Below are 26,035 nucleotides of genomic sequence, written 5' to 3'. Positions count from 1 at the left end.
CCAGCACAGCCAGGGCGAGGAAGATCAGGCGAGCCATAGCCAGCAGGAGGTGCGAGCTGCACTCACCGACGGCCCAGGCCACAGTGGGGTGGCGCTGCCTGCTGCTGGCCCTGATGACAGCCTCCGCACTGTGACCCGTCCTTTGTGCTGTCACCGGCGTCACAGACGCATCACAGCAATCCCCCTGGCCTCGCATCTCTAGGTTTGGGTGAAGGTCCTTGCAGCTCTTGGACATGAGAAGGCTTAGCATGTCACACACAAGCTCCCTAAACCAGTGACAAATTGCATCTTCTCTTCATATGTGACACAAAACATATCTCATATGCTCCCTAAAACTGTGTGGTACCTTAATAGTCCCCAAAACAGTGCCCTCATAAGCTTATGCTGTGTATGAGTGATGGCTACAGTGTCTTTCATGTGTTTTTCAGTCAGTCCTAGAGTAACTTTCTCCATAGGTGCAGCTGGCGCTGATGCTAGACTGGTAAGTCTGTAATTACCCTGGCATGGGCATGGTCTTGGGCAGCCTGCTCTACATGGCCTTGCTTGTGAAGGGAACATGGACCAGGTGACTTCAGAGGTCTTTTCCTACTTCAGCTGGACTTTAGCTCTTTTTGTTTTTGGGGAAATGGTTCCCAATTGTGTTGCAGTGGTGCACTCAGTACCCGATGTCCAGGTTCCCCCACAAAGTGCTGCACAGGTAGTCATAGACAGAGTGGTTGTTAACATGAGCAATTTGTTGGCATCTGCATAGGGGGAAGCTCTTGGAGGGAATGGAGTTTCTGAAGAATCTGGCTGGTAACAGCTGTCTCTGTTGCAAACATCTACACAACATCATCCTAAGCTGCCTCAGACCCCCTATACAGTTTGTCTGCAGAGAAACCTTTAAAGAGCAATTCCCACTGCCTGTTGAGCAGTGTATTCTGTGTCTGATGTGCTCAGTCCTGAGGCACCATCACCCAGGGAATGTCTTGGACAGGCAGATTCTCCAGGTTGGCCCTTGGCAGGCACACTGAGACACATCAACAGACCTCAGTAAACTCAGTTCTGGGAGTTTTTCAGTAACTCCCAGAATAAAATAAAAATAAACAAAAACAAAAACAAAAACAAAAAGGAAACAAACAAAAAAAAAACTCTGTAGTTTTACTTGGCACTGAAGTAAGACTGACTAGAGGGAGTAGCCTCAAGTTGTGCCAGGGGAGGTTCAGGTTGGCAATGAGGAGACATTTCCTCTCAGAAAGAGCAGTCAGGCATTGGGATGGGTTTCCCAGGGAGGTGGTGGAGTCACCGTCCCTGGGGGTGTTCAAGGAAAGGTTTGACATGGTGCTCAGGGACATGGTTTACTGGGTGACATTGGTGGCAGGGTGATGGTTGGACCAGATATCTTGGAGGTCTTTTCAAACCTTATTGTTTCTAGGATGTATTCTAGAAAAGGAGGCAGTAGAATTAACAACATTTTTCCCCACACAAGTATAGAGAATTAATGCCTGAACATGAAAGCTCATTTGTACAAGCATCAAATTCAATTATTCATTTAAAGTTTATTTATTAAGATGTTTTTAATAAAATTACAATCAAATAATGCCTAATCATTTGTACATAACAAAGTGTGACAGAGATAGGAGAAAGGAAAGCACATGCAGCCTGTCACATCACACACTGATTCAATTATCCTTAAGCTTTGAAAAACAAGAAATAAAGAGACAGTCATTGGCCCTTCCTAGTAAATTCAAGAGTACAAATTAATTCCACAGAGAAAGAAAATTCACGTGCTCTTGTGATAGTGTTATACTGGAAAACCTACCGGGCAGTAGCTAACACTTCAAACCTGACAATGACTTCCATTCTTGTGGATTAATGTAGACCTCCAATGTTAGTGAGGTCTGATTTTATATGCATACGTAGCATATGCACATACACCCTCCCATCCACAGAGCATATAGAGATGTATAGGTGGATGTATCCACACGCACAGTTTCAAAAATGTATTTCTGTTGTATATGTGATATATAAAACTTAATTAATAAGCTTTTTTTTTTTTGCTAGACTGATATCAAAACCAGTCTAGATATAGTTCCTGTGGCCTTTGCAACTTTAATAGCCCAATTAATAAATTTCAAGTTTCAGGGTGTCAAATCACTAATTACTTGAGTTGCAGGTGAAAAGTAGTTTGGTATGTACAGGAAGTAATGATGCTGACACTCAGTTTTTATAGACAGAAAAGTAAGAATGATTTGCATCCTTGCAACAAGGTGAGAGTCTTACAAGCTTTTTCTCATTCCCAAGATCATGAATACCTTTTCACCTGGGATTTTTGTTGTTGTTGATAAAGGATTGCAGTCTATTTACTCCTCTGGAGTGGAGTTGGTTTGAAGAGAAACTGCAAATGACCTGAACTGATCTTTCAGCACTTCCATAAAGGCTGGAAATGAATTCACAATACCATACACTGCATGGTGATGGAGAGATGGAGAGAAGGAGCTGATGCCCCAAAGTTAGCCTTTTAGCCTCTTTGCTGGTCTTGCCCACTGCTTGACTGACAGACCCATTTTTTTGAGTAACTTGTCATCCTCTACAGTTTGGTGTATTTCTCAGGTTCTTACAAGTTGGTACAGCTGTGTAGCTTATCTGTGGGAAAGCTTCCTAAGAGTTAAGGAGTTATCTCCTATGAGATCCAACAAAGGTTTTTCACTACACTTTGTGAAAAACAATAGTTAGCTTATGAATATTCCGAAAACACAGCTGAAAAATTAGGAAACCATTATTTGCATTTGGAAGCCTGGAAAGCAGATGCTTTCTCAAGTATCCAACTTTATAGATTCAGAGAAGGCTAAATAAATACATTTTAATTATTTAAAATATATTTACAAATAGAACTGGTATCTAAATTTACCATTTTTTATGGCCAGTAACGCAGGATTTTTCCAAGAGGAGATTCACCAGGTACTTAATCCACATCTCACACAAAGAACTCTAATTTCTGGCTATGCAGGCCACCCAGCACACAATAGAGTGTCCATGTCATTATATGTATAAAGGTATGTGCATATACTATCAGATAAAATCTCATTCATCCTTAGCTTAAATAAAGTGGGGATTCTACTTTGTTAGGACAACAGGCAACCAACTAGAAAGGTCTCTAAAAATGAATGGTAGACCTCCAAAACAGCTTTGCAGTTCAAGCTATCAGAGTATTTCCCAGACAGATGGATCAACAGGCAGACAGAAGATGAGAAAGTCAATATCAGCCATCATTCACATATCTTTGCCCTACAGTCTGTGGTTCTGCTAGTCCTATATTTATCACAGTACAATTAGTTGTGAGGAAGTGAGTAATGACCATCATACACGCTTGCCGATAGGGGCATAACTTGCCCATACACATCTGCACATGTGCTACACAAAAGCATTTCATCGTAATAATTGTGGCAGAAACTGCAGAGCTGCAAGCACCACTTCATTTTTGTCATTCACGTTTGAACGTTTCACAGGCTGCTAAGTTGTTGATCCATGTCCTACTGGGCTTATTCTAACTTAGGAAGACTGTAGCCCGCCTACCATCTTCAATCAACTGTCTGTCTTCAATGAGCAAAGACAGTGAGTTATTTCCTTCTTTTTCTTTCATAACATGCCAGAGATGTTTTGGTTTACACCCCTGGTACTTCAAAATCATGACACTACCATCCACGGAAAAGCTGTTTTACTGTAGGCAAATCTTGACGTTTTCTTGGCTTTGTGGTTACAATTATTCCATGCACTAAATTTTGCAGAATGGACTTAAAGTTACCAAAGGAACTTTCTTTATCAGGAAAAAGGCTATAAATGGCATCAATACCATCTTTCAAGTTTTAATATTTCAAGAAAGATGCTTGTAGCATATAGGCAGTATATGACAATAAAATGTGAGAACTATATTGTCTCATCCATAGGATATCTGACCTCATTCCATCCTGATTTACCGAGTACAAATAATGTGGTTTCCCCAAGCTGTTGCCAATAAGCTTCACTGTACCCCATCATATGCTGCCTGTGATACATATACGTTAGTGGAGCTGGTCTCAAGGAAGCATCAGCAGGACCAGTGGCATTGGTCCTTTGGGACCAGGGGCATTGCAGTCCACCGCCATTGGATTTGGACAGACAAATACTTCCCTGGAAGATACTTCTGTGGCCCCTCCAGGCACCACTGCACTGAACTGCCTGTCTCTGTAGCAAAGATACCCCTGAAACCAGGTTGGTAGCAGGGGAAATCCACCCTCTCCTCAGCCCCTAGCTGTGCAGGCCAGTGTATTAGCAAAGCCCATCTCAGTCCTTGACGGGCAAATGAGGCAAGAGCTACTGGATGTGAGAAGGAGCTTCTTGACTTGCAGCAGCTGTATATGCCCTGAAGTGCTGGTCAGGAGCCTTAGCAGGTGCCTACAGAAGGCACCATTCTGGACACCCCACGGAGGACACCTGTGTTTTTCCCTGTGGTAAGGAACCTGTGACCAACACACCAGGGTCGGTGTTGCTGCCATAAAATATGAAAACAAGACTGTGTACTGCTGTAGAGGCAAGGAAAAGGCAAGGGGATAATAGCACACACATGGAAAAGTCATCAGCACTACATCAGCCTCAGCCCAGAGCCCTCACATACTTAGCCAGACCTCATGTAGGATGTATTTTGAAGTGCAGAAGGCATGCTTTTACATTGTTACATCTCTTACCTTGTTTGGGAAGGAAAACTTGCTTTGTTCTGCCTTCCCTGGTGTGTGAATAGCTGATAGTGGTGGAGGCCAAGAATGGGTCATCTCCTGAAAAACAATATTGTAGAGCAGACTGTATTTAGAAAGTCAATGGAATAGGAGACAATAACAGTATATCAGTAGCACAGTTGTCTGGGTAGTGGAATACGTAAGTTACTGTAGCTTCTAGGAAATGCCCAGTTTACATATAATCTAGACAATACATGATCTACATTGATTTTTATCGCACATTCTTGAGAGAAGTTCGTAAGTACCATTTCATTTTCCTGAATAGTTAATGCATCTTAAGTGCAAGAAGTTTGATTTTTCTGCCAATCAGCAACCACACTTCTATCATGCAATGTATTCTGTCTGGTGAGACTAACAGAATAATTTTATTTTTATTTTTTGTAGTATGGGAACGGAAATCTCAGTTTGTGACCGAGTAATAAAGTACATTCTATGGACTAATAGAATAGATTTCACAGTCAAGGTCAGAATGGTAAATGTTCAACACTGAACTTGCCCAATGGTTAATTCCTAAAATTGCCTTTTTCATATTGAAGGAATTGAATCAGCTCCTAGTTGCCACTTTTTTGTGCCTTGCAGGTGACAATTGTGCAGCAAAACCTAAACAAGGTGTGCTGCACTCTACCTTTGCTTCCTCCCCATTATTTATTTTTTTTTAAAGACATTTTTAATAGCTAAGAGATGCATGTAGCTCAAATTGACTTGTATGCAGTCATTTCTGACCCAGCTTCAGGTAGCAGGTAGACACACCTTCAATGCCGTCACCAGTCAAGGAAGAATGAGTTGGTCTCCAAAGCAAGACTGCTTTTAGGAAGGTAGGGACTAACGGATCTGTGTGAGTTAAATACTTCAGATAGGAGATGCTTTGTTGAGAGAGAGGCTTCATGTTCCTCTCTAGTGTAGGCTGTTATAAGATGGATGTGGTTTTTGACGTGTTCAGCAGCAACAGCTATAATATTGGGTGCACAGTAACTTAACAGAAGTTATATGAGAAGCAATGCAGAGGATGACAATCCTGAAGAGCCAACCCATAAGTTTCAAGAGATGAAGAGGAAACAACATCCTGCCTAAGCATGGGACTCACTGAAACTATCAGGAGTTTGCCTGACAGATGCTTTGTGGGTTTTTGATACCATTAGCTGACTCTGGAATTGATTCTCAGTGATATTCCAAGGAGATGTGCCGAGATCTACTATCACTCCCAGAATAATACTGGAGTTATATTTCCATGACTCATTTATTTTTAAAGAGAAAAGAAATTGTTCTAGTTTGAAAGAAAGTGTGGGTGAATCTCTTGCCCATCCCTCACAAGTGCTGATGGAAGTGTTTCCTGACCCTGCATGGACTGTGATGGGGCATTTTTTCCATAAAAGAAAGTCTCTGGCTCTTCTGCCAATGAACAGATCAGCCCTTTCAACATAGTTTATTAGTAATAAATGTCACCTTTAAAGTGTTCTTGATAAACAGTTTAGCTCCTAATAAAAACTACATTCTTTTATTTTATTTGAGGCTAAAAAGTTACATGATTTATTATACTTCTGTAACCTATGTGGGTGCCTGTAATCAGCACATCATGTGGTTTGCAGTTTCAGTATCAGAATTGCTTTGCTTTTCAGTTCTTTGAGGCAGATTGTTCATCTTATGACTCGTTTATCTGATAAGTGCCAGCAATTGCACTATATAGTAAGTTTTAATATACAGTAAGTTCTTTAAACACAGGCAAGCAAAAACACAGGCTACTAAAAACACAGGCAAGCATTTTGACATTTGGAAGGGAGCGGTCCTACAGCTGCAAGTACCATAGGTGCTGATATTTACAAATGATGAATGAATTGCATACTGAGAAATATTCCAACTGTAAGAGTTTATGACAGCAAATTGGTGGAAAGCAGAGTTGCAGTAGGGACTTCTACTCCTAAGGCTGTGATCTAAAAAAGGATCAGTTCCTCATTTTCTTTTTTCTGTTTTTCTTTTACATGACCATTTGCTTACTTTCTAGAAAATTGGATACTGTGCATACAGAGGAAAGGTGTTTCCACCTGTAAAACTCCATTCCCAAATGAAGTGTTTTTTCCTACGAGCTAATGCTCTGAGAACCAAAGCTTGCATAAGAAAGAATTATGTTCTCCTTTCTTTTGAAGGGCAATGCTTTATACCTCTGTCAATCAAAGAATTGGGCCAAACAGCCTGGGAGCTTCTGGTGGTTTTGACCTAAAGTCATCCTACTTGTGAAATGCTCAGTACTTATGATTTCCATTTGCCTAAGCATCAGTTCCTCCATGTTATACAGTGGCTGACCCCCACTGTCACCTTCATGGAAACATCCTCTGAGAAGTCTGCTATATGCTGCGCAGAAACCAATCTGTTAGCAGGAGCAGGGCTCTTCCCTCCCTCCTTGCCTGCCCAAGTCTGACAATGATACCTTCATCCATGGAAAGGACTAGAGGGCTGATTAAAAATAAGGGTGACCTTTTTTTTTGACATGTCAAAATCTTTCATTTTTTCTTTTCCCCAAGATTATTTCTCATCCACACTTCAATGAAAAATGGCCTTAATCGTCCTTTTTTTCTTTTTTCTTTTTTTTTTTTTTTTTCATTTAGCTTCTCTCCTCCTCCCTTTGTACGTTGAGTTGTCGTATATAATAAAGTTTTCTACATAATTTAAGTTTGATGTAACCTTTTCTGACACACAGATTTAGTAATATCAATGATATTTACCTTGGTTAATAATTGGTATTATAATGAATATCTGAATGTGATTTTACCAGAATAATATTTTGAATTGTGATCCTACCATCTATTTATTGCTACTCTTTGAAATTCAGATGACTTCGAAATGAAATCAAATTAGAAAACAAAAACTAAAATATAAACAGAAAACATAATACATAAAAAAATCTGCAAACTATGGGTTGTCGACTTTGAGCAGTGGTAAGCTTTAAATGCAGTAAAATATTTTTTGATGAGAGAAGCATTGAACTATGGGCACAGTCTCCACTTGACTGCCAAGAAGAGAATCTTAGAAAACAGAAGGAAGGATTTAGGTGTCCAGAAAGGTCAACAGCAAGCAGAAACAAGTATAGAATATGTCCCTGTGCACCAACTCTTGTGATTTTAGGCTCTCTCTGAAGATATTTGACACAGATTAAAAGCACTAGTGGTAGCATATTATTATATAAAGATTTTTCTTAGTGCATGGTGTGAAATTCTTGAAAATGTAAGCCTAAAAGGCAGCTGTCTAACCAACTAAATAAAAAGGATTCAACTTGGAATTCAAAAGGACTGTGAGAATAATATTTCATGCACAGCTTCTCTTTTCTGGTCAGCTAACTTGTCTGTCTTTGGTGTTAGGGATTGACAGTATTGGCATAAAACATCCAATGGACCGAAGCCAGCATTTCAAATCTGCTGATGAACAGCACTAACAATGTAAATGTTCTTAAGATCTTCTGCACCTTCCAACTGATATTAAGAGTAATGATTGGCACAAATGATTTTTGAAATCAGAACGAGAAATAATTCTGGGATGTTTTAAACATAAATAGGACAAAAAATGTTTCTGAAATATTTTGAACCAGGTAATGTTCCAGCCATTACAAGGTCAGGGTCTGATCTTAAACTGATTTAGATCTTTCTCCCACCTTGATTGCACTAACCTTAGAGTCCTGAACAATGTTAACTAAAAGAAACACTCAGACACCATTTCGGGTCCCAAAGTGTGGAAAACAGATTTCTAAACTGAAGAATGAAGCCCTGAGCAGACTGCTTAGAAAGTGGAGAAGCATGCGTGCCCATCTGCAGGACAGGTTATCTGAGATGACGCTGACAGCCCTGCTCCTCCTGCAGCCAGATGTACCAGACTGAAGGGCAGCTCAGATGGCCTGGGATGATGAGGACCAGCAGAGGTTGCATGTACAGGGACAAGGTGGGCAAGGGGACAGCAGAGGAGGCATCTATGGGAAGGGACATCCAAATTACAACGGGCCACTCAGTAGAGGTCTCAGTAGACCTCTGATTGCCTCCATTTTTATTAATGCATGCTTCTCCCTGTACGGGTTACAGTGATGCTGTTTCCAGCTGACATCTTTGTGGTGGTGGTAATGGCACGTTTCATCCACATGCACATTGTAATTCTGCAACCGTGTTCTTTTCTGCCTGTCGTAAATCAGTTCTCAGCAGTTATACGTAAATGTTCAGCTCTACAAGTTAAAAATGCCTAAACCTAGTTAATCTTAGTCAGCATACAAACTATGCTTTTCTTCTCACTGAAGGGAAAACCTTCAGATAAAGAAATCTATAGTACTGCGTATCCTTGCTCCAAATGTAGTTTCTGCAGCAACAATTAAGTAACGAGACATTTCCCGTGGATTAATGTCAGCATTGTGGTGTTTTGTTTGGGGCTTTTAACCCTAGCTTGTAGGTAATTTTTCAGGAAAAGTACCATGCAGAGGTAAATAATAGTATTTACTCCAAACTCAAGGCAATGCTGTTTATCTAGTGCTATCAATCTTGCTGTGTGGTGTATGATTCTAGGAATGGGCGAACTGATTCAGAAAAATTGTAATTAAAAACAAGTCATGAATTCAGTCTCATCTAAATTTAAATTCTCACCACATGTATTATCTTGTTCATTCGCTGCCACAACTCGAACGTATCATTGGCCCATTAAGAAAATTGACTGTTTAATCCTCCTCTTTGCTGGTGCTCACCTAGCCAATTCTTGATTCATAATATTTTGTCTCTCACAGAGGGTGATTTAAGAAATTTTTGTTGCATCTCATAAAGGACCCTGTCAAATACCTTTTGAAAATTATCTTAGCTGGCTCAACTTCGTACACAGCTCTACTGACATGTCACAGGAATTATATGGGATTGGTGAGACACAATTTTCCTTTGCAAATACTCTGCTGGACAGCACACAGGGACCACAGAGGGGCTTTCTTTATAGTCACCTATACTGAAATGCAGCTTTTAGGTAGGCATTGAATATATTTTTTCAGCTGAAAGTAAAGGCAACACAAAACTAAAAAAGAGCTTTCCAAGACCCCTTAGCAGAGAACACTGTTTGAGAACCTTTAATTCAGTTACTCTCCTCTCTTCATAAAATAGATTTTTATTTTTAAACATAGGAGACTCTCTCTTTAAGTGCTGTCAGCTGGCAAAGGTCCCTTTCAATTCAGTGAAGCTCCACTGCCACTGGTTGACAATATGGCTATGATTTTAGTGTCAAACATCCAAAGCAAAGTGTCTGACAATGAAACTTTTGGAGACTATGTTGAAGCTGACAACATTTCACTATGATAAGATTCTCATGATATGAAGAATCAAATTTTCATTTTTTTAAAAATTGGTTCCTCTAGTGTCTGTTATTGCTGTGACTTTTCTCACCCAAGCCTCAAATATACATCTATAAAACAGAAATATAAAGCTGTCTCCTCTTGTTTCTTTAAGATGTCACTTTTCCAAACTACACCTACTTACTGCTTTTTTCTTTTTTCATAAATTCTCTATTTTCCTTTGAGCACTTGATCATTTTCTTCTTTCCATTTGAACATCTTTTATTTTGTCATTATCCTTTTGGCAACGTGCTATTCAGAACTACAATAACCCAACAAAATATCTTGCCATTTTTCAGCTTCTGTAGTTTAATGTATTACTTCATTTCCATGCACTTATTTAGGCAGGTTTTGATTTATGGTTAATATTTACGTCATGTATGATGTCAAATGCTTTCTAAACTTGAGATAAATGACAAACATGGTTTTGCATGCACACTAACTGGAAGATGACACAAGGGAACCACTATGATCTCTCTGTGATGGAACAAGAAATAGTCTAAAGGATACCATTTGTGCTGAGCTGGGTGCTGGTTCAGCACCAAGTCTCAGTCAGCAGTTCTGTCTCCCTTATTCCTGCTCAAATGATTTCTAGAAGTCTTTTTTTTTTTTTTTTTTTTTTTTTTTTTTTTTTTCCTTTTCATGGTAGTCTGCTGTAAAACATGCTACCATATTTCCCCTTTGCCTCTAGTCCCAAGACCCTTCCAAGGCCCTGTTCCTTTCTATGACACAAATTTCTTTCAATGGGCTTCATCAGAAAATTGTGTAGCTTGTGACAGAGTCTTTTGTGCTGTGCTTAGTTTTTCAGACCCACACAGGTGGACATCACCTTAGTTGCTTAATGGAAACAGGACTCTATGTGTGTGTGCGTGTGTATGTGCATCTTAGGGAGAAAGCAAGAAAGTGAGGGAGAACAAAAGAAAGAGAGAAAGGAAATAAAAAGGAAAGAAAGAGAGGAAGAAAGAGAGGAAGAAAAAGAAAAAGGAAGGAAGGAAGGAAGGAAGGAAGGAAGGAAGGAAGGAAGGAAGGAAGGAAGGAAGGAAGGAAGGAAGGAAGGAAGGAAGGAAGGAAGGAAGGAAGGAAGGAAGGAAAGATAGAAAGAAGAAGAGAGGAAGAAATTAGGCCCTTGGAAAGGGAGAAGGTCAGAGATTTTGCAGACGGCAGCATTAAATAATGTGTTCAGCATTAAATCTCCAGATGTTTGGTATCTGCAGAACTAAACCACTCCAAATCATGAACATTTGTAATGTGATCCGTGGATCAAATCACTCTATAGCAAATCACAAATGCCAATGCAATAAATTTATGTTTGGAATTTATCTCTGCTTTAGTGGAACCATCCTGCAAATAACCTGCAACATTTAGTCAAGGTTCAACAATCTAGGACAGTTAAACATGAAAAAATTCTACAGCCACTTACCAAACGGACTTAGTTAGTTCCTTCAATGTGTGATTATAATTCTTTAACAAGGAGTGTTGCATATTGTTATTCATTTATGGGGTCCAAATGAGCTTATCAGCTCTGGATATCCAAGAGAATAACAGCTTGATCCTAAGAGCAAGTGTTAGCTAGGGCATAACATGCACCAGGCTCTCTCATACCAGAGTTAAAGCTAGAAAGATTTCTTGCCTCTATCATGAAAGAAAGAACATGTACCTCTACAGGTATATTACAGAACAGAAACTAGGGGGGTTCCATAAAAACTTTTAAATATTCTTCACTCAAATAACAACATCAAAAAAATGAAAAAAGGAGACAAAACTGCCCTCTATGATCTTAGTTGGGAAGCTATGTTTTTAACTGAATGCAGTGGGCCATATGATATGACAAACTGTCTGAAAACCAGCCTTGCCTGGGCAAGCTGAGATGATGTGGTTAATCAAGGTACAATCTTTATTAGTGCATTAACCTCCTGCACCCAAGGACTGTGGATTCTAATTCCTGAATTGCCATGCAAGACTGATGCAGCCAGTTTTCTGGTCTCAGTTGGCAGCAAGCTAACAGAAGTGGCTAATGAAGATGAATAGCTGCCTCCTGGGAATGGGGGGAGGAGAAAGAGGAAAGAAAAAGACCTAGGATACTTCAAGGTCCAGATCTCTGCATGATTTCAAATAATAATGAAAAAGTGCACATAGTTGACATTTTCAGAGATCATAACAAGCATGTTAATTCTGCAGTCTGCTAACAAAGCAACGGTAGCAGCCTCAGGATTGATCTGGAAATATTTCAAGAAATTAAAACAAAGGCTATCAGAAATAAAGACCAAGACACTGGTCAGTGTCGTACTCTGTATTTGATGGATGATTGTATTAATATGGACAAAGAAGCAGACAAAAAATGCCAAAAGCTACAAAACAGACACATTTACTATGAAAAACATCTGTGGTTTGTAGAACACAAAATACCACCATGGTAAATATTTAGCAGTGCTGAAATATCTTTGCCACAAATGCATGTAATGTTTTAATATAAACACTCCTTTATCCCAGACAAAAATATGCTGCTAAATGTAAGGATGTCATCAAAGAAAGATTTGTGGGGGAAAAAAAAACAAACACAACTAATTTTCTGAAACTAGGAATTTTTTTTTCAGGATTCTTGTCCTGTGCAAGTCTGGAAGCTTTCTGATAGGTACATTAATGGTCCTGATTCATCCCCTGGACAGAAGGTCAAATAGTAACCAGATAGACCTAAGCTGATCTTAGTTCCAGTCTTTTATACTTGTGAAGCCAGTTTAAGAAGACTGGGGTACCAGAAAGACTCACATAGTCCCTGGGAACCTGAGGGCTCATACAAAGAGTGCTTTTATGCATCTAGAGTGGATGCTCACCCGTGGGTATGAATCAATAATTTTAACTCAGCCAACTAATTGAATATTTCAAGCTTCACAAACTTATGGGTAGTATAGCAGTGCCTGTGTGCTCTGTGCACAGGTTATGGGCAGACATTACATGAAATAAACATCTTGTGCTCTGGGTTGAGGTTTAAGGTGCTACCAGAACACCTTTTGGCTAACGGACCTGCAAAGCTGTCAGCCTTAACAAGGTGAGGGAAAGCTTCTGTTTCCTGCTATTACAACAACCTCCTTGGTCAGGGTGAAAAGGTGATAGAGAGGGTAAAAAAAAAAAAAAAAAAAAAAAAGACCACAGAAAGAAAGAAATCAGAATTAAAGTACTAGAATTTAAAGTGGTCTGAAATGTGGTTTTATGAAGCACAGCTCAGTAAGGCTTTGCCATTACAGTTTCTTAGTGATACTAGGAGAAATTTGCTAAATTTGGAGGTAAAAATTACAACAGGCTGGCACCTCAGAATATGGATCTGAGCACCAAGGCAGGGTCTCTCTTTCTCTGTTCCTTTCTGTAGCACAGAGAGGTTGTGCAAGGCAAAGTGGCCTGTAAATTCTGCCTGGACAGCCTTACATGGATGTGGCTGACTGAAATTAGCAAACAATTTTGTTTATGACACTCCGACAACTTGGGGAATCTGTTCATATACAAGGCATTTATTCTGAATGAGATTAAGAAATCAGTGTAGCACTGCATGCTTCAGTGTATGTGAATTCAACCATCTGTTCTCAAGGCTGCCTGTGTACCTCCTAGATCTGAATTGACAGAAAGATGTTAAATCTTGATGATTCTTACTCTAGAAGGAGAACAGCGGCACAAAGTGGTGGCTGAAGCTGACAGAGACCAATTCAGCTGAGAGTACAGATACATACAGAGCTGAGCATGGACAAACTCATATCTATGAATGAAGGATACCAGATATTCGTAGTAAAGTGGGACAGTGCACAGTCAATTGAAAATAATGTCCCACTATTTTAGGCACACAGTTTAGTGGGTAATATTAGTGGTAGGGAGATGGTTGGACCAGATGATCTTGGAGGTCTTTTCCAACCTTAATGATTCAGTGATTCAGTGATACTATGATTCTATCTCATGCTTTGGCCCAAAGAGCTTGTTCAATCATTGTGTGTTTGAAAAAGGAAATAACAAAGTAGAACTTTGTGAGGCTGATGTTGGAACGGCCTGTTTCCTTTGTCAACATTTCTTCAAAAATGCTGGAAAATGAGAGGTGAAAAGGGTGAAAAGAGGAACAAAAAAGATGACAGTGATTTACAGAGATCAGCTCTAGTAGAACAAGAGGTACTATGCTTTAGTCTCATGAATATCTGTGAGGTGTGTGTGTGTGTAAACAAACACCTTTTTTCTAACATGACTTTTAGGAAACTTATTTGCAGCCACATGCTGCCTTCTTGTATCATAAACCGGTGGCTAGAAGGAGAAAAAGGCAAACAGAATTTAGGTAGAAAAGAATAACATCTCAGGAGCTGGTGGTTCACTGTGCTACAGAAATACCTGAAATTCCTTGAAGTCTTCAGATCAAGAAAGGATGCTTTTCTAAATGATATGCTCCAGCCAAATACAAGGTAATAGGCTCAAAGCAGGGGAGAATGACTGCAGTTATCTGGATTGTTACACAGGTCAGAACACTAGTCAGATGGGGTGATAAAATGCAATGTTCAGAATCACACCTAAAAGGTATCTAAAGTGGGATTCATGTTTTTTGTTTTGGAGCTTTTTTTTATTATTATTTTTTATTTTTTCAGTCCATCAAAATCCTTAACATTTGTGTTACACATCTGTAGGTCATGTCTATCTCCAGGGCTACCATATTTCTATATCTTGGTTGTCTCCCTATCAGGATGAAGCTCGAGAATGCATAAGACCCCTTTTTGCTCCCTTCTCTGTGTTTCCTAGAAACATATATACTGCACATGACCTTTTAATACTTTCACATTAAAAATACATTGTTGTTCTAGAAAGGTCAGCTGTGATCACCTAAAAAGCTTTCCTTAATTATATAGATAGCCCAATTTTAGGTTTTCCAGTTTTAATGGTGGCAAGCAGGTTAGATGGCTGGTTACATTTATGTCACCTTTTTCTTCTAAAAAGTCACATTTGGATTCTATCTCAGCCTGGAAGAGTGGTTGGGGTGCGGACAGGAGAGAAAGCTGTGGTGCTCCCCATTAGGTGCTCATCCTCACTTGCTGGCAATGGGACCGGGCTGTGCAGAACAGCATTCCAGCAGGACTACTTAGGCCACTAGCTGGCTCTTTGACTCCTGTCATCTTCAGTAATGCAGATGCCCTCCTTCCCCAATAGGTGTAGAGGAAATACTTGGGTCTGTGTAGTCCCAACTTCTTACCTCGGGGCCTGGAGAATGAGCCCTTACAAAAAGTAGGAGCCAGGTGCAAACATTGCCCTCCTCCCTCCAGGGCTCCCTAGGGAAACAACGCAAACTCTCTCCAGAGAATCTGCCATCAGTGCAGGAAAGAAACAAAACCACTTTAGGTGACAAGGTGGCAGAGTGGGGCTTGGTGCTAGAGCCAGAGACTGCTGGGCCTGCTCCGAGGTTCACCATGAGGTAAAAGGCTGGCCAGAGCCTGCTGCACTTGGGGAACTGAGTAGTAGTATGTGAGTAGTAGTCCAGTTCCTATAGGTATATGCAGATGTAAATTGTAATCTCTGGGATGAGCAGTGTCTTAAAGTGTGTGCATGGCACATGGCATGCTTATGCTATGATTTTGTTCAGAAGTTATGAGGCATAGCAGTTTTCATTGACTTTAATAGCACAGGTGGGCAGAGATTTGGAGAACCAGGATAGTCCCTCTTAGATAAATTACTAGATAACTTTGGAACTTCATCTGCAGTGAAAATGAAATCTTAAATCTTTCACAGTACAGTGATAGAGGTTCTCTTGGAAATGACGAAACATGTAGTTGAACCTCCTCAAATAGACCATAAGACTGCACCTTCAAGTGTTGAATTTATTAACCTGTGAATTGACAGAAACGTTCGTGGACAAGAATATCTGACAGCATTTTAGAGAAGCAAAGAGATTTCGTTTTCTTTTTGACATCTTCCAGTACTGATGTTTGAATGATTTGATTGAAAATGTGTCTCAAACCCAAAATGAGATAAGAGGAAGAAAGGATACACCAGAGGACTACTCAAAATAGCTGAGGATTTTAGTAGAGAAGTCCCACTGGATGCACTCTCCACCTGAAGTCCCTGAAGGCCTCCTGAGACCCCATCCATGTACACCTGTACGGACTACATGCAACAGTGGAAGAGGTTTAATTTTTCAGAGCAGAGGCAAAATTAAAATCTGGGAAGTGATAAGATGCTTGTCCTACTGCTGTGTTCCAGTCTTTGCCCTAATGGGGCACGGACAGATAATTCAGGACTTTTTGGTGGCAGTAAAGGGTTTGGTGATCTGGCTGCACTGGCATCATCTTGTCATCACTTTTATCCATTTCTCAGAGTCAAAGCCACTAGTCAGCAGACACAGACAGACTGTTTTTCAAATTAATCTGTGGGTTGTTTTGCGTGCTTAGGAGGGAGATCCTGTGAAAGGGCCAATCGGAGAAAGGGATCCCAGGGCAGTACCCCTGCTTGCAGAGCTGGTGCAACCACTGTTGGTGCAATTCAGGGGCTGCAGCTGCAGCCTTGGAAAAGGGACCCAGATCTGGGCCCTGAGAAGACCATCAAGGGGGAGGAGAAGCCTTGAGGCCAGTCCCCTGTTTCTATGTTGTGAAATGTTAAGTTTGCCAGCAGCATGGTGCTTCTGGAAACCCTTGCAATGATGTTTCTCCCACCTGGGCTACCACTGCTCCCCATCGTGTTCTCAGGAGCATAGATCAGCACTTGTCACTGCTCCCTGCTCTGCGGGGTGGCCTTTGGGGAGATTGCTGTCAGCAAGGAGGGCCCATTTGTTTGCTCCAGTTGTCCTTAGGCAATCTGGCATTTCTTGTTAAAACTGATTGTGAATTGTATTTCTCTCGAGCTGCAAATATGCCCATGGAGCAGTGAAGGAGACCTTTCTTTAACTGTGCAATTCACTCTTATCTACCGTTTATATTAAGTGCTTCTTCAAAGCTATCATTGTCTCAAGTTCTGTCTGCTTTAAACCCTGAAACAATAACAGTTAGTGCTTATTGTACACACTGTCTTTCATTTGCAAGGTATTCTACAAACTTGAATTAAGCATCGCAGCACCCTTGTAATCTCTGTAAGTACTATGCTACCATTATGAGGTAAAACACATAAAAATGGAATTAAGGTTGAAAGACTCTTCAGTCAGAAAATCCCCTAAGAGAATCTTGTCGTTTCCATATCTTGGCACAAAAGGTATTGAGGATGACAATGCCAATCTGCAACTCCACTTGGAAAAAGTAAGCGAAGGTATGATAATGCACTGAATATACCCTGCTCCCAAAGCACGTGTTCTGGCTCCATCCATTACACATTTTATTTCATTAAGAAGCAGAGTAACACTACCACCTTATTCATTATCATAGACATTATCTGCATAAGCAGTTCACACCTATTAAAAATACAGCAACAACAACAACAACAAAAAACAACACAATGGTTTTAAATGTCGTTTACATAATGAGTGATGAGTGTTACAGACTGCATGAAACCTTTTTTTTTTTTTTTTTTTTTTTTTTTTTTAACTGAAGCCAAATGAACTTAATTTATCTGAATTGTTTAAAACCAAATGAGATAAATTATTTTGAATGGAAAACAAAACAAAACAAAACAAAACAAAAAACCAACCAACTCCAAACCCAAACATATTTTTGAAACAGTTTATAAGTAGTCTGGTTATGAAATGAGTAAACTTGATTAGATGAATGACTTGTATCCACAGAAACCCTTCATGATCTACTGTGTTGTGCTGCCTCACCATTTCTAGATATTTCCTGGTAATGTTCTACGAGAATTGCAGTACGCAGACAGCTTGGTTTTACAGCTAGGATGTTATGAAAAATGACACTAACAAAAGTTTTTACAACTCTCTAAAACATTCCTAAAGATGTTTGCCAGCAAACAGTAGGTGATTATGAAATTATGGGCTGTGTCATGACAGAGGCATGAAAGGAAGCAAAATGGTTACAAATGATTGTTTATTTTTGAGCTCTTAACTACACATGATTTACTTGTTCACTTTACAGCAAAATCAACATTCTTCTGCTGTCATGTGAAAGAAAATGAGAATGTATGTATGTTCTTTGTTATCTCATAAAAAATATGTTGAAAAATTAAAGTAATACATAAAGAAAAAGGAAACAGGACACAACATTATCACATTTTAATTATTACTGATTTTTTAAGGAGCAAGAAATTAGGATGTGAAGCCTTAGCACTGGAAATATAAAATCTTAAAAGCCATAAAGGGTTGTTTTGTAGCAGCAAGTATTAACTTTTGATTTCTCTTCAGGAGAACCATCAAACTGCTGTTCACTGGAATAAGAAGATTCACATTATGTCTGGGTATCAATTAATTTCCACTTAAGTCTTAAATAAGTCTCATATCCAGGGAAAGATTTTACCACTGTTGATTAAAGGTGGTTCTTTAGATCACTTTTTTTTTCACTTTGGAAAAGTTTCTTAGTAAGACACAGCAGCGTATGTATCTTTCAAAGCTTTACTGTACGTAGAATCCCATCAAAAGAAATATCACAACACAGAGCTTTTCTCCTTCGAGCAATAAAAGTGTAAATAAGGAACACCCTCCACATGAAATGAAGAGAGTTAGAGATTACTTCAATGGTAAAAGACTACTGTAATCAGAACATTTCATGCTTTTTGTGTGAGAAAAAGGGGATCCTGGAATTATGCCAGGAGGCTTAAAATAATTTGCATGGGCTAGGCAATTGCATCCAACTGGTGTATGTTGAGAAGAGAAAAAACAATTACCCAGAGATGACTCAGCTAATGCAACCCTGCATACAGAATCCTAGGCACGAAAAACACCCGTGGTACAAACTCAGTCCTCTCCAGTGCTGAATCACACCGACCAAAAGGAACTGGTTAAAGTCAGGCAAAGCAGAGTGGCCTGCCAGGGGCTTTGCAGAGATTATTCAGCAAGCAGAAGCATTGATAATACCTGTGGACAAGGCAGGCAGAAGTTTTAGCCAGAGCATGTTATAAAGTGAGATGAGAAAAGATAAAAACTGTACTTTCAAATTAATCCTTTAATGGCAACTAGCAGTAAAGCTTTTAGTAGAGTCTCTTTGGTTTTATTGATAGGTTCAATGTGTTGAATCCCTATCCATATTTTAGCCCCAGTGCCTGGATTCACATTGCCATTGGTTTCTGATGCTTAATCTCATTAGTACAGCTATTTATATTGATATACCCAATAAGGTTGCTAATACTATCTTAGCTAAGTGTTATTTATTGTATCTGTATATACAACAATATTAACACAGTCAAGCATCAGCATCGGCACTTGAGGGCACCATTAAATTCACCCAGTGTTCAGTGAGAGATTTAATGATGAATTTAATGGCATTAAATAGGAAAAAATGCCCTTGGCCTTTACATTCTCATTTAAAAACATATAAAAGAGTAGTAATTCAGGCAGTTATACTTCTTTCAAAGATTTTCCTTTAAATCACACTTAGCAATATGAGATCAGGTATACTCTGGCTGTTATTTTCTCTTCACCAAAGACAGCAGCCCCTGACCTATCAGAATTACCAAACTGTTGGTAAATCCAGGTCGAGTTCCTGTGTCAAATATGGGTGAGTGTATTGCTGAAATGATGCAGGCAAATGTTAGTGGAAAATTAGCAGCATGGTGTTTCCTGTGAGCTACATTGCAGAGACCTCTGTGAGCATCAAAGGCAAGCAAAACCATGAAATAACTGGACGTTAAATTTTTATGCTGAATTATTTCATGGAATTTTATTTACTTATTTATTTATTTAGTGCAGTGATATTCTTGCTGAGTCTTCCCATAGCTTGTGGTTGTATTTATCTTGATATCTTTCAGTCTCCAGATGTCTGTTACTAGAAGGACCTACCAACATTCTCTATCCCATCGAGCAGAGAATTTCACCTAAGAATGGCAGGTGAATGGCATTTTTCTATCTCTGAAGCAATTACACCCTTCAGGTCCAAGGACCTAGGGCTCAGACTGAAATGTGAAACCTTCTTCATATTCTTCCCACCGGTCAGACCCCTTAGAATCAGTTCTATCACCAAGGGGAAAAAAGAAAAATGTTGTGAGACAAAGATGTTCTCTATGTGAACCTTGGCAGAGGCTAGGAGATCACTTAGGCACCTCTAAGATTTTCTTAAGATTGGAAACTCTGGGCCAGATGTGCATGCTCTCAGTGGCTTCCATACATAGGAATGAATTTATACCACAATGAAAAAGCAAGTGTTCAGTCATACAGTCATAGGCTTTTTTTTTTTTTTTTTTTTTTTTTTTTAATATATTTTCAGTGTCTGTCTTGAAAAAATGATTATGGCTGGCAACACAAACACTTATACTAGCAATATGAACACTGACAATTAAAAGATAACTGTAAAACCATCATATTTGAATTTGAAACCAAATTAAAAAAGTTTTTTTTCAACACTCTTGGCATTAAAGAGAATATGGATCAAATCAAAATTATACTTCCACACATATGGGTAATAACACTTAAAACTAGATCCTTAGTAGCAAATCATGCAAAGAAACATCAACAAAAAAAGCCCAAGTGACTGCTTATCAAGAAACATTCACATTTTACTTTGAAATTTTCCTGCTCGTGAATAGTTCTATCAACACAGCTACTCAGGCATTTTGAACAAACTTGCCATATAGCATCTCACAAGATAATAAACCTAGTTTAAACCATGAGTTATGCAACAGAGACAAAGAAAGGGACAGGGCATTCTCATTTCTTCACGCACCCAGACACACTGGATTAATTATAGAACATTATATAAATGTGTATGAATTTGATTCCACAGTGCTTTACAAAACAAGGCTAAAATATCACTGATGTTCAGCCACATCACCAGTGGGAAAAGCCATATAGGATACACAGTTCGCAGCACAGCAGTAAGAGGGTGGAGACTGCGTTAAAGGAAATTTTATCCAAGGATGAGAAGAAATCCCATTTCTTATCAGACAAGCCCCCAGGTCTCTGATGTCGTTTCAGAACATGGGTCTTTGGCTGTTACAGATACAGCTAACATCCTTATACCACAAAACACAGGCTTCTCAGTTTATCTGCTTCAGAAAAACTAAGCCAATACAGGAAAATAGATTCCTGTCCATGTCGTTAGAGTGAGGACTCCTGCATTCATCTGCATGTCCTGACGATTTTGGTGCATGAGACCTTGCATGTACACAAAGCTAAAGTACAGTTTATGCATCTGTAAGCATGGTGCTCATATGTATTTTTGCATTTTACAAAATTTTGCAGTTATTTTGAATAATATCGAAGTAATTTTTAATTACTTTTTTTTTACAAAGGATCTTAAGTGGTAAAATTTGATGAGAAAGTACCAGTATTACTGCCACAGAGCTGTGTTCTCTTGTAATTGGCGATGATATTTTTTATTATTATTTTAATAATCTCTAACAGTATGCAATCCAATATGAGGCATTGCTGAAATTTCTGTGTAACACTTCACCATCTCTGGATGACATGCTTGTGATGAGGTTTTCAGAGGCTTTTCCCATGTCTATGGGTGCTCAGTTGAAGTCAGCTGCTCAGCTCCTGTTGAAGTCAGTGGAAACAGGATGCCCAGGAAAGGGAAAAAATATATATTACTAGTAGCAGCAAGGATTTAAAAATGCTTGAGGAGGTAAAATCCTTCCTGAAGCTGTCTGCTAAAATGATATACTTTTAAGAGATTGAAAAGGTTCATCTAGAATTTGCTCTGTTGGTTAAATAATACTTACGCAGGTTTTTGCATGCCGATTATGTATCAATTATTGTATAATTGCATCATTACTTTAATTAGATTAAACTACATAATTGGGATGTCTAATTACAGAATGAGGGGGAAAAAAAGGTAACTTTATGTTAATAGTAGTTCCTGAAGAGGGGCTGTCCACAAAGATTTTGCTTCAGGGACAAGTTTATTGTGCACGAGATACTGGTTTCCCCTACAGCAGCATCTGATGTGGTCCCAGGTGCACATCCAGATGTGGGAGGAGAAATCTTACCCAAGGAGCAATGGAAGACAACTTTATCAGTGCTGGTCTCTGATTTACCAACTGGAATTGATGTCTTGGAGAGTAAACAGCTTTAGGAAGTAAATCTCAGTACCTCATCAAATGGAGGAGAACAGGCTCTCCTTCCAGCTAGGAATACATGCTGTCTGCAAATAATCTGATTTGGGGATGTGAAACTACCTTATAATCATGACCAGGAGTTGGTGATCATAGAATCATAGAAGGGCTTGGGTTGAAAGGGACCTTAAAGATCATCTAATTCCAACCACTTGTAATGGGCAGGGACACCTTCCACTAGACCAGACTTCCCAAAGCGCCACCCAGCCTGACCTTGAACACTTCCAGGGATGGGGCATCCACAGCTTCTCTGGGCAACCTGTGCCAGTGCCTCACCACCCCCTGGATGAAGAATTTCTTCCTAACATCTAAGCCAACTCTTCCATCTTTTAGTTTATAGGCATTCCCCCTTGCCCTATCACTGTGTGCCCATGTGTAGAAAGTGGCTCTCCCTGAGTAATGATTAGTGACATTTTGGACCCACTCAGTGAAGTGCTCTACACACACAGTGAAGGAGTATTTCCTGCCCCAAAGGGCTGGCAGTCCAAACATATGAGATGAAACTCAAGATGGATGCAGAGAAAGGAAGCAATACACGGAAACTATGATTTAATTTTGATTAGCTAAAGAGTCTTAATTTCAATAAGACTATTGATGTATTTTGGTAGCCCAACTTCTACCAGGCATATTTGTGATTTTTCTGTATTTTTCCTAGAAATACCACAGTGCATTTGACAAGTGGGCTGATCAGAAGCATCATACACTACTATATCCTATCCAAGAGATGATAGTTAAGTTAGGGGCAAGACCAGCAAGGGCCAAGAGATGTTATGTTTGACAATACAGGAAAACAGATGCCAGCAAATGGTCCCATGGCTGAAGCTGAAAATTGGCTCAGTGTTTCTTTTTTCTTCTTCTTCTTTTTTTTTTTTTTTTTTTTCTTTTTTCTTTTTTTTTTTCTTCTTTCTTCTTCCCTCTAAGCTGATCTAACTGCAATGAAAGTGACAAGGCCAAAACCATCATGACATGAGTGGATGTGACCCTGCTGTTGGGATCCAACAACAAAGCTGATAGATGTGCTCTGACTGAGCTGATCAGAGAGTGAGCTGCTGGGAAGCAATCCAGTCCATACACTTCTTGCATTTAGCTTTGTAGAGGTTTCTGCACTTGGCACTAAGATGTTTTGAAATGTGTTGTCCAAAAAATGTCAGACTATCAGGTTCTGGCTGGCACCAGGTGTGAAATTTGGCTCTGGTTCTGGGAGACTAAGATTCACAGAAAGGCAACAGACAGGGCTGGCAGATCCATCACACTGGAGAAACAAAATTACAGAGATCCAGCCTACTACTTGAGTTTTCTAAGAATTATGGGCATCCTGAGAGGCAGTTGGGAAGCAGAGAATTTTATGGAGTAAAACATCCAGTTTTTTTTTAGTGAAGTGCATAGCAAATAGAAGTTGGTAATATGGCTCTTCCTGGTCAAGGAGATTTTTTCATCCAGAAATCCCTGTAGACCCATGAAAAGCTGAGATGATGTGATAGGGAGTTGTACAGACCATGTCAGTGTGTGGCAGACAGAAACAGGAATCATCTTGAAAGACATGTCTCCTTGACAAAATGGAAAAAAAGCCAACCTTTTTCCCCAGAACCTGGGTAAATTCTCTTGTTTAATTCTTTAAACTGAATGTGGGTTAAGAGAGACTTTTCTTTTGCATGGAGAAACAATGGGTGATTAACTGAGCCAACTCATCTACCTGAGGTGGAAATTTCCCATCCAGTTAGCCATATTACTGACTTCACTGGCCATGCAATCACTTTTGCAGGGGTTTTCATAGAGGTCAAAGCAGGTAACAAGGGATCAACTGGCAAAACTTCACAAATAAAATATGACTTTATGGATAAGCAGACAATGAAAGAGAGACTGTTTTCCCCAAATCCATTCTTTGAAATGTAAGGTTGTTCCTTTCTTCTGGCAACTCTTCTTTCACTACAGTGAGTTGCATCCATTTTAACAGTGTTGCCTCAGAGACATCAGAGATGTGGGAAAAAGAATTAGCCCAAGCTGGTCAGGCTGGATATTCATCACTCACTACTATCAGGGTCAGACAGAGATTATCTCTTCTTGAGCATCCTGAGGAAGAAAAAGATTTTCCAACACAAGCAATCAAATGAAAAAGATTTAGAGATACTCTGGTCAGACTTCTCAGATGTACCAAAACTCTTTTTTCCATGTCATAGCCCAGTGGTGTGGAGCAGAGGAACTGTTAGTGGGAAAACAACGGTAGTGCCAATAACAGAGATAAAGGTGTTGTATGATCCCAAGGCCCAAATGTTAAAGGCACATTGTGTGATGAGAAGAAAGGGAAGACTGGTGTGAGGCCACCCTGTCTCTTCCCTTGAGAGTTACAGGGGAACAGGTCAGGTGTGAATGGAGCCGTGCTGCTATTGAGGGAGAGCCCAGGGTGCTCCAGGGGTGAAATTTGAGAGTGAACATGTAACCATCAGTTTTAAAACACAGCCAAAAATACTTGCAGACAGTTTTTAAGAAAGTGCATTGATTGACTGTGAAGTTAAACATTTTGGCCTTTGCAATTTCTTTTTCTTTCACTTACAGCTCTATCTATTAAGATTCCTTAGAACTAATTAGTCGCATTATAAATTAATTACTAGCACATCTCTGAACAAACAAACAAACAAACAACACTTTAGAGTGTAACAAAGTCTTGTATCTATTTTTAACTCTTTCGTAGCTTAAAAAATAACAGAATGAACTTATTTCATATTTCTTTTATTCCTCCCCCCACGCCTCCTCTGGATCACATGCCTTTAGAAATAGCTGCCCCAATAGCACGTGCCATATTACATCTTCCAAGGGAGAGGCTAGATAAACCCCATTGATTTACTGGTTGTTGTTGCGTGGGTGTGTACCAAGGAACAGCATTTTTAGAAGCTTTTAGCATGCCAGCTTTTATCCAGAATGGCTTAATTAAAACCTGATATTACAACAGTACCATTTGCCCCAGAATGAACAGTAGCTACACCAACCACCGCTGCATTAAGCCTGGTTAATGAAAGCAATTACAATATGCTGGTAACAAAGGCATGAGGGATGAGGATAATAAAGAGCCATTTGCTGCACACAGAGGTCTGCGGAAGCCCCTGGTCCCCCCAGTGCCGGAGCAGAGCCTGGTGCTGGCACCCCCACCACGTGCCCTTGCTCCATGTGAACCTGCAGAGGCATCAGGGGACATGTGTCAGAGCCACCCCTGCCTCTGGGGAGCACATATGGCCCTGGCACACAGCTCTCCAACTCAGGGAAGCTAGGGAGCAGTGGTAATGAAGGGAATAAATACTGGCACTCAGAAAGAAAAAAAAAAAAAGGAAAAAAAAATCATGTTTTGTTGTGCAGAAGATACTTGCGAGCGATACCGCCTGCTATTGCCAAATGCGCCTCTCTGAAATGGGTTTGCCTTCTCCAGATGTGAATGAACTGAGGTGATGAAGTTGGCTAGGTCCTGTAAAGCCCCAAATCCTACACAGCCTGACCTAAGCTGAGGCAAAACTGCCCCCAGATTGGAAATTTCAATGTAACAGGAGCTTGCAACAGAAGAGTGCTGAAGCAGGAGCTGTGGATTATTTCAGAGAAAGAAAGAAAATGGGTTTTAAAGGCAGATTTTAGACCTTTCCCAGAACACCCAATGTAGCTCCTGCTTTTGTCGCTGCTGTTTATTTAAGCCTAGCTGTCATAGACCATAAATACAGCGCCACTTAAATTACTTCTCTGATTTGGAATCCCAAGTGAATGGAAACACACAGCTCCCCGCATGAAAACAAATTGTGATGAACAGGGAAACTAC

General features: G+C 39.8%; 1 protein-coding gene across 3 annotated transcripts in view; it reads right to left on the bottom strand.

Annotated features, from left to right (window-relative positions):
- Positions 1-26,035, bottom strand: part of AFF3 (ALF transcription elongation factor 3) — a 337,349-nt gene that overhangs the window by 140,762 nt on the left and 170,552 nt on the right. For all 3 annotated transcript variants that reach the window (XM_084526939.1, XM_084526940.1, XM_084526941.1), the window contains exon 5: positions 4,704-4,790. In XM_084526939.1, the coding sequence (XP_084383065.1) occupies positions 4,704-4,790 (87 nt within the window). The remainder of the gene's footprint in view (positions 1-4,703; positions 4,791-26,035) is intronic.

The sequence above is a fragment of the Aythya ferina genome, assembly GCF_964211825.1.
Source record: "Aythya ferina genome assembly, chromosome: 1".
Lineage (NCBI taxonomy): Eukaryota > Metazoa > Chordata > Aves > Anseriformes > Anatidae > Aythya > Aythya ferina.
Note: the sequence above shows the minus strand (reverse complement) of the source record. Positions and strands in the feature narration are given on the sequence as shown.